At 48.6% G+C, this 9,176-nt stretch overlaps 1 protein-coding gene across 2 annotated transcripts in view; it reads right to left on the reverse strand.

Annotated features, from left to right (window-relative positions):
- The window catches only part of FYB2 (FYN binding protein 2), a 129,655-nt gene extending 120,729 nt beyond the window's left edge, over positions 1 to 8,926 (reverse strand). For both annotated transcript variants that reach the window (XM_040470375.1, XM_040470374.1), the window contains exon 1: positions 8,556 to 8,926. In XM_040470375.1, the coding sequence (XP_040326309.1) occupies positions 8,556 to 8,885 (330 nt within the window). In that variant the 5' untranslated portion in view covers positions 8,886 to 8,926. The remainder of the gene's footprint in view (positions 1 to 8,555) is intronic.
- Positions 8,927 to 9,176: the final 250 nt, after the last annotated feature.

Genomic DNA, 9,176 nt, shown 5'->3' on the forward strand with positions numbered 1-9,176 from the left:
CAGGCATGAGTGGCAGGGACTAAATGTAGGCGGAGGTCTGCAGACTCCCGATGCAGTGCTCTCTCCTGCGTAGCATAACCTGGAGACAAGGCTCCTGTGCGTGTGCTCGGAAGCAGCACGGTGAGAAAGACAGGAGACCCATGGGCACCTTTTTCGGGGCGTGGAAGACGGCACTTCTGTGTTATTCCCTTAAACGTTTAAGTAATGCTGCTCTGTTTTTACATATGGACTTCGAATTGTTAAAAAAAAACCCAAAAACTCCTCAACTATGATTTTCTTAAGATCACATGCTGATCTTTGAGCTAATGGCTGGTTCACAAAAGGTGGGGGAGGCAGGACTCCAAAAGTGGTCTGAATTCTCAGGTCCTCTCTGCTCGAATTCTGGGTCGGGAAATTTTGCTGGAATCAACAGCTATGAATATCTGTACAGGATTTTATTTTCAATGGTACTAGCAAATATTTTATTCTACGTCATTCTCATGGACAAAATAGCACATAAATATTACTGGACACATTTAGAAACAGGAACGCTGAACCCTAGAGAAGATCAGGGACTTGTTCAAGGCCACCTAACACGGGGACGGAAGGACCAGACTTCAATTCTTCTCGTTAAAAAATCTTTAAAAAACCTCTGATACACCACTCACTGTGATCACGACAAACTGGAACCAGGGTAAGAATGGTCAAATAGGGGTTTGATTTCTGATTCTGCCTTTTCTGTGACACAGAGAAGGTGAAAATAGTGATAGTGAAGCACAGGCAATAAAACTGACTTTTTCCAGTATCAGGGTCCAAAATTGCTTCATTATCGTTTCTGAAGCACCTTACTTGGTCACTTCCTGGTATTTGGCATGTGCCAAAAGAATGTTAGGATCTATCTTTATAAATCACCCCAAGAGACTGCTCTTTGAGATTTCGACAGGTGAGAAAAACCAAATCCACAAAGTCAGTGGTCAGGGAGGAACAGGGACCGTGGTCCCCGGGTCACTTCCGTCCATTTCCCACGCCCGGTGGTTAAAAGGGCTTCTCAGAACGCTTCTCAGAAGAGCTAGGCACAGCTGGGTTTAGAGGGGTCAGAATAACAACACGGTGAAAGACACCGCCCAGACCGATGGGGGCGGGTCACCCAGTATCCACATTAATTCTCTTAATTTATTGACAAGGTCCATGGAGGAGCTTGGTGGGGCTGCCATACAAGGCACACCAGACCACGCGGCTGGAACAACAGAAACTGATTGCTTCACTGTGTTGGGAGACTGAAGGCTGAGATCCAGGGGTCCTTTTGTAAGGGCTGAGGGAAGGGCCCGTCCCAGGCCTCTCTCCGTGGCTTCCCTTCACTCTGGGTCTCTGTCTCCACTCCTCCTATGTATCAGGACACCGGCTGTATTGGATGAGGCCTCGCCCTAACAACCTGACCTCTGTAAAGACCCTACCTCCAAAATAAGGTCACCTTCCGAGGTAGTAGGGGTTAGGCCTTCCACATACGGCTTTGAGAGGATCGCACACAATTCAAGGCAGAGCAGTTCGTGTATTATTACAGCTTGTTGCTACTTTCGTGTGTAGAATTACCTGCCTTTTGAGCTGTTCAAGCTCTTTAGGTGTATTCACTTATTTAAACCCCGTCTGGAGGCCATGAAGTCAGTGGGACCACGATGTCCCTTTACAAATGAGGTAACTGGGGGGCGCCTGGCTGGCGCAGTCGGTTAAGCGTCCGGCTTCAGCTCAGGTCACGATCTCGCGGTCCGTGAGTTCGAGCCCCGCGTCAGGCTCTGGGCTGATGGCTCGGAGCCTGGAGCCTGTTTCCGATTCTGTGTCTCCCTCTCTCTCTGCCCCTCCCCCGTTCATGCTCTGTCTCTCTCTGTCCCAAAAATTAAATAAAACGTTGAAAAAAAAAGAAAACAAAAACAAAAACAAATGAGGTAACTGGGGCACAAAGAGATTAAGTCACTGGTTCAAGGCTGAACAGTTAGGAAATGATAGAGCGCGGAGTGGAACCAGTCAGGCTGCCTCAGAGTCCCTGCTTTCAGGCACCAGGCTGTGTCACCTCTGTGAGCAGCACCTAGTCCCCGCTCTCCGGGATCTCCCAGTCCGGGCCTGGGTCTGTTCAAAGGGCTGAGGTCTTGCAAGGTGAGGAGAGACCATTTGTGACTAAGGGGCTAGGAAGGCTTCTCGGGGAGGTGGCAGCTGAGCTGAGTCTTTTGGTTTGCTTTGTTTTTAATTTTATTTCTTTTGAGGGAGGGGGAGGGGCAGAGAGAAAGGGAGAGAGAGAAAAGCACGAGCAGACGCCATGCTGTCAGCACAGAGCCCAACGTGAAAGAAATCATGACCTGAACCAAAATCAAGACTTGGACGCTCAACAGACCAAGCCACCCAGGCACCCCTGAGCTGAGTCTTAGAGGATGTGGCCATGAGCATTCTGGAAGGAAGAGCGTGCACCTGGAAAACACCAGACTGGAGCCCCAGGAGGCTGGAATGGAGCTCACAGGGCAGGTACCGGAACGCCCCGGCTTTGTCAGCCAGGCTCAAGGTCTCGGGCTCTACTTCACAGAGAGTGGGGAAGCCCGGAGGAGGACTCGGCAGGGGAGGGATGTGATCGGATTCGCCTGTTAGAACCATCTCCAGCGGAGAACTGAGGGTACACACTCTGGAGCAGGGAGGACTGGACTCGATGTGAGGGTCACGAACTCCTGGGGTCTGGGACCTGGGATCACACCGGCCGGCACAAGGTCAGCCCTGCAGGTGAGCCGGTCACTCAGCTCCTTACCATCGAGGACTCGACAACACAGTTCAAGGCAACTAGTTCTTTGCAAAGACAGGAGAGAGGTGGCCAGTCTTTCCGAACTGTCAATACCTGAGTCATCTTCCCTTTCCCCCCTCCTCAGAAATTCTTCTGGGACTCGTAAGAAACTTCACCCCAGCAATCAGATCTTAATCCTCAGCTCACACTGCTCTCCCAGGAACAAGCTCTCAACAGCCGGTCCTTTCCAACACCATCCTCCTCCACTGGCAGGTCCGTTTTTTGTTTTTTTTTTTTTTTTAAACGTGTACCCTGTCTTGTTGAGTTACTACTCACTAAAAAAAATCGTATCGTTCGGGAAAAAAAACATCAAAAAAATAAAAACCCTTTGGAATTGTCCTTGAGGGCTTGCTAAGTGGTTTCAAAGGCATTCAGAACCTGGGTTCTAGACTCAGTTCAGTCAAAAATAAGCCACTGGTAGGGGCACCTGGGTGGCTCAGTTGCTGAAGCATCCAACTTCAGCTCAGATCATGATCTCACGATTCACGAGTTAGAGCCCCACATCAGGCTCTGCACTGGCAGCTCAGAGCCCGGAGCCTGCTTTGGATTCTGTGTGTCCCTCTCTCTCTCACCCTCTCCCACTCGTGCACGCAGTTTCTCTATCTCTCTATGGCTCTCAAAAATCAATAAACATTAAAAAAAAAAAAATAAGCCACCTGTGACTTTGGGAAAGTCCTGCAGTCTAAGAGTATCAAAGCATGACAAGACTTTGGGGGACATTCAGTTCACTTTCCCCATTTTGGAGGTGAAGTCCTATGCAGTGCTCTTGGCTTAACAGGATCAAGTGCATATGCTAGTCAGTCCTTCAATATCTGACCCTCTTGGAATTTGATTCTGGCCATGTTCTTTCTCTGTCTCCCTGTCTCTTCCTCCCTCCCCTTCTCCACCCCACCCCTCTCCCACTAGTTCTTCTAAGGAGCCAGGGATGAACCCCAACCTGGGTTAGGCACCCATTCTCAGTGCTTCCCATCAAAACTTAGAGCCTTCTTCATCCCTCTGTTTTTCATTTAATACCCAAATTGTTTTCTTGACATTCCCCCCTGCAAGACTGAGTAACTAGATGGCATCTAGAATAGACAGGCGAGAAATTCTATGAGAGGACCTGGCTCACAGAAGAGGTTTGGTAACTACCTATCAGATAATCAAAGAGTAGGGCCTAGTGATCTGCTGTCTCCAGGTTTACTATCAAAATTAACAAGAACAGTCACGGAGCATCCACTGTATGTGTGGCACCGTAAGGAAGTTGCTACAAAATGTGTTGCCAAACAGACCCATGAAAGGATGCTCAACATCACTCATCGTCAGGGAAATACAAATCAAAACCACGATGAGATACCACATCACACCTATCAGAGTGGCTAAAATTAACAACTCAGCAAACAACAGATGTCGGCAAGGATGCGGAGAAAGGGGAACCCTTTTGCACTGTTGTTAAGAATGCAAACTGGTGCAGCCACTCTGGAAAACAGTATGGAGGTTCCTCAAAAAAATTAAAAATAGAACTGCCCTATGATCCAGCAATAACACTACTAGCAATTTATTCAAAGGATACAAAAATGCTGATTCCAAGGGGCACATGCACCCCAATGCTTATAGCACTATAAGTAAAAACCCTTTGAAATTGTTAGCCAAATTATGGAAAAAGCCCAAATGTCAACCAATGAATGGATAAAGAAGATGTGTGTGTATACACACACACACACACACACACACACGAATACTACCCCGCGATGAAAAAGAATGAAATCTTGCCATTTGCAACAACGTGGATAGAACTGGAAGGGATGATGTTAAACAAGATACATCAGTCAGAGAAAGGCAAATCCCATATGACTTCACTCATATGTATAGTTTGAGAAACTTAACGGATGATCATAGGGGAAGGGAAGGAAAAATAAGATAAAAACAGAGAGGGAGGCAAACCATAAGAAACTCTTAAACACAGAATGGGTGATGGACACTGAAGAAGGCACTTGTTGGGATGAGCACTGGATGTTGTTGGTTAGTGGTGAATCACAGGAATCTACTCCTGAAGCCAAGACTACACTGTATGTTAGCTAACTTGAGAATTAAAAATGTCTTGCCACTTTTCCCCAGTGGGCCCCAAGTTTCCCCATCTTTAAAATGGGAGTTGTTTGACCTCTTGGTCTTTGAGCAATCTCCCAACTCCTACATTTTGTTTCAAGAACTTGCTCAAATCACTTGACTATTAAGCAGAAGTAAACATCAATACTGGTCTGTCAATTACAACTCCAATGCTCATTCATCAAAGCTCAAATACTATTTTGTAAGCATCCCGACTGAGAAGCATTCCCAGCTCAAAAATGCTAGGATTCTCTTTTGCCAAAACTGTGTGACTAAATGCAAACTTACCTGGTTGAGGGAGTACACTGAGGTATAACCTCACTATAGGTTTGGAAAAAGACTCCTCAACCTTTCTGTCTGGGTGCCTAAACTATGTAACAAAATATATTCTTATAGAATTCCCTTGAGCCTTCTTTTGGGGGGGGGGCGGATACATTTAGTACAGCCAAAACAGCGAAGGATATCTAATTGTTCAGGTATCTATTTTTTAAAAATGTTTATTTACTTATTTTGAGAGAGAGTACAGAAGCAGGGGGAGGGGCAGAGAGAGGGGGAGAGAGAGAACCCCAAGCAGGTTCCCTGCTGTCAGCATGATGTCCATTGCGGGCTCAATCCCACAAACTGTGGGATAACCTGAGATCCAGAGTCAGACGCTTAACCAACTGAGCCACTCAGGCACCTCCACTTGTTCAGGTATCTATTGATGCAGAAGAAACCACTCCAAAACTGAGTGCCCTAAAACAATAAATTATTTCTCTGCATCCTACAATCTTCTGAAAGATTAAAACTGATGCCTGATCTCCTTGAAAACCTGTTTAATCTTAAATCACCTCATTCAAGTTCTCCCAGGTGCTCAGGCTTCACACCTTGGAGTCACAGATGATTCATTCCCACCCCCCACCCTCCACAAATCCTTCTGACTCGACTCTCATGATGTATCCAGAATCTGACCATTTCTAGCCACCACTACTAACACCCTGGCCTGAGGCACCATGCCCTCTTGCTTGGTGAGCCAGAGTCTATGCTTGCACTCTCGATCCATCATCTATTTTCAAAACAGTAGCCAGGTGATCCTTTTAAAATGTAGGCTGGGGGCACTTGGGTGGCTCAGTCGGTTGAGCCTCCTACTCTTGTTCAAGGCTCAGTTATAATCCCAGGGCCGTAGGACTGAGCCCCGTGTTGGAGCCTGTTTGGGATTCTCTCTCTCTCAACATAAACAAACATTTAAAAAAACAAAACTTAAGCTGGATCATTCTATTATGCCACTCAGATCTCCCTCCCTCTGAGAGGAAAATCTGAAGTTCCAGGGCCCTGCAATGATCTGACCACGCTCGGCTTTCTCGACACCAGCCATTCTGGACAGTTTGCTACTCCTGAACACACCAGAAAAGCTTCTGCCGCAGGGCCTTTGCATTCACTATTCTCTCTCTCTGGAATATTTTCCCCTAAGATATCCACATGGCCAACTTCCTCACTTCCTTCAAGTTTCTGTTCAAGTATCACCTGTGCAAGCTGCTCTTGAAACTATCCCATTTAAAATAGGCTCACCTGCTGCCTCGACATCCCTACACTCTTCCCCGCTTTGTGTTTCTACATTGGAACCACTGTGATCCAACCTAATATATGCGTATAACATATCTATGTATATTATAATTGTTATTACATGGTATTTATTATACATTCTATATAAGGTATAAGGTATAGTAATATATATAATACATATTGTATAATGTCATAAATATACAGTGTATGTTTTCTCCACTAGAGTAGGTTTTATAAAGGCAGCATTTTTGGCTGGCTCATCGCTGCACCTGCAACAGCTTAAATGGGCCCTGGAAACACAGCACAGGTGCCCAGGACAAACAGACTGAAGTGACGAATATTGTGTTGACTTGTTAAAAATAAAACAAAATCCTTTCTTTCTTTTAAATGTTTATTTTTGAGACAGAGAGAGACAGAGCATGAACAGGGGAGGGGCAGAGAGAGAGGGAGACACAGAATCTGAAACAGGCTCCAGGCTCTCAGCTGGCAGCACAGAGCCCGACGCAGGGCCCGAACTCACGGACCACGAGATCATGACCTGAGCCGATGACCTGAGCTGAAGTCGGAGGCCTAACCGACTGAGCCACCCAGGCGCCCCCAAAATCCTCTTTCTAAGAGGAGAAGGGACCCATATTTCTCTGATTTTTCCCCCTTACATGAACAGAAAAAGTTGCATAACCACATTAGCTAAAGTGCCCTTTGTGTTTGCTTTTTTTTTTTTCTAAATTGCCTAACGTTCTGCTTGTTTTCTTGTTATCCTTGCTAGCGATACCTGGCTTACAGCTGGCACTTAGTATTTGTATCCGTGCTCCAGCTCTGCTACTGACCAGATGTAGGATACTGAGCAAATGACATTCTGACCATCAGTTTCATCCCCCCTCTCTCTCTGTCCATATATATACATGTATGGATATAAACATGTATATGTATAAACAAAGGGGTAAAAGGCATCGACCTCACGGTGTTGTCCATGTAAATAAATTCAAACAGTGGGTGCCATGCCACGTCTTGGTAGATGAGGGAGGGCAAAAGAGACGAGCGTTTCTTTTTCTTACGACCACAGTACATGTATTCAGCCTGACTTTCTTCCATCGGGGAAGAGCTTCTGGAAAGTTGCTGGGCCACAGGTTAGAGGGAGAGAGAATTCAGAAGGGAGATGGAGTACCAGCATGCCCTTGCTCACTCTGTTCCAAACTCAGCTAGCTGGACTGCTCAGCCAGAGAGACGGTCTCATGCCAGGGCGGGGCAAAAGGGAGCTTTTTCCGACAGGTGACAGCTTTGAAAAGGGTCCTCTCTCCGCATTTAAAACCAAACCCGTGGGAGGGAAGCCACAGGATTCACAGGAGGAAACGACTGGACTCCAAATGTATAATAAGGAACATCTATAGCAAAACAGCTCCCTGTCCCCCTTGGAAAGAAGCTGACTTTGAAGAGGGGAAAGAAGGGAGTTGAGAACAGGAGAAGGAAAGAGAGGTCAGTAGCTGAGCGATTCTCCAGGCCTGCAAACAGCACCTGCGAGGAGAGGAAGTCCACCTGGGCTGTGGGCTCGCCACTCGCCCACAGGTCGTCTCTAGTTTAATAAATACCTCCAACCATCTCACAATCCAGTGATTCTCCTAGTAATCCTATTTTATGAGCGAGGAACCCGCGGGGCTCAGGAGGATGAACTCACTTGCCCCTGACCACAGAGCTAATAAGGAGCAGAGCCCACAGCAGAGCCACAGCAGCGCACCGGGCAGTCCTGCTCTCTGACCAGGAAGCCCACTAATCATCAGGGGACCGGCCGGGTCCACAAGGGCAAACAAACAGAGAAAGGCCAACAGGCAGGTACACCCAGGCTGGGGGAAGAGGTGAGAAACCCAGCTGGCGGGGTGTGAGCTAGGACCCCTTGTGCCACCATCCGGAGAGCCTCTGGTCCCCTCACCCTCGGAGAGTCGGGGAGGCGATGCAGAGCACCCAGTACACGCCCTCCTTTTGTCCCCCCTGCCCGGGGGGCAGGGCCCCTGTGAGTCTTCTGGAACCGCACTAGCACCACACGTTTACTTCTCCCCGGGAGGCAGAAACAGCCCTTTCCCACCGCTGTCTGTTGGCGGGCACTAGAAAGAACACAGAGAAAGCCGGCAAGCCTTACCCCTTCCATGGCCTTCCTCCGAAGAACCGACGGATCCTTTGGGAGACGAACGCGGCTTCCCAGAGCGGTATCCTGGGGCCAAGACTGCTTTAATTTGCCTGCGTCCGCCAGGGAGCAATCACTTCCCAGAGCCCCGGACACACCTGGGCCCAGGCTCCCCCCACCTGCCCCACCAGGGCAGCAGCTCCTCCCTCTCCAGGGGTTGGAGCTTCCCGGCCCCAGGCTGGGCGCAGACCCGCCTCCACCCGCCGCCGAACTTTGCAGGGCACCCTGCATCTGCCGCAGGGAAGGGGTCCTCCCTGTCCAAAGACCCACCAACTGGCCCTTCATAGCTAGTGGCTCTCCCCCAGGCTGGCCCAACAGTCACTCTACAGAGGAGTTCACTTTGTGCCCCAGGCAGGAGGCACGGGGGAGCGGCTGAGGAACAGGGAGGAGGAGGGAGGGGAGGTGGTGGCAGGGCGCCTGTGAGTACCTAAGGCTCCGGCTGGGCTGGACGAGGTAATCTCCCTTAGTAAGTTACTAACAGCCTTGGCCCAGCCCCGCCTCTGAGATGGCTACTTAACTTCACCTAAGGCTCCCAAAGAGGACAGAGAGTACCAAAGCTTGCAGGGAGGGGTGGTG

The sequence above is a fragment of the Herpailurus yagouaroundi genome, unplaced genomic scaffold (genome assembly GCF_014898765.1).
Source record: "Herpailurus yagouaroundi ecotype Mexico unplaced genomic scaffold, PumYag 77, whole genome shotgun sequence".
Classification (NCBI taxonomy): domain Eukaryota; kingdom Metazoa; phylum Chordata; class Mammalia; order Carnivora; family Felidae; genus Herpailurus; species Herpailurus yagouaroundi.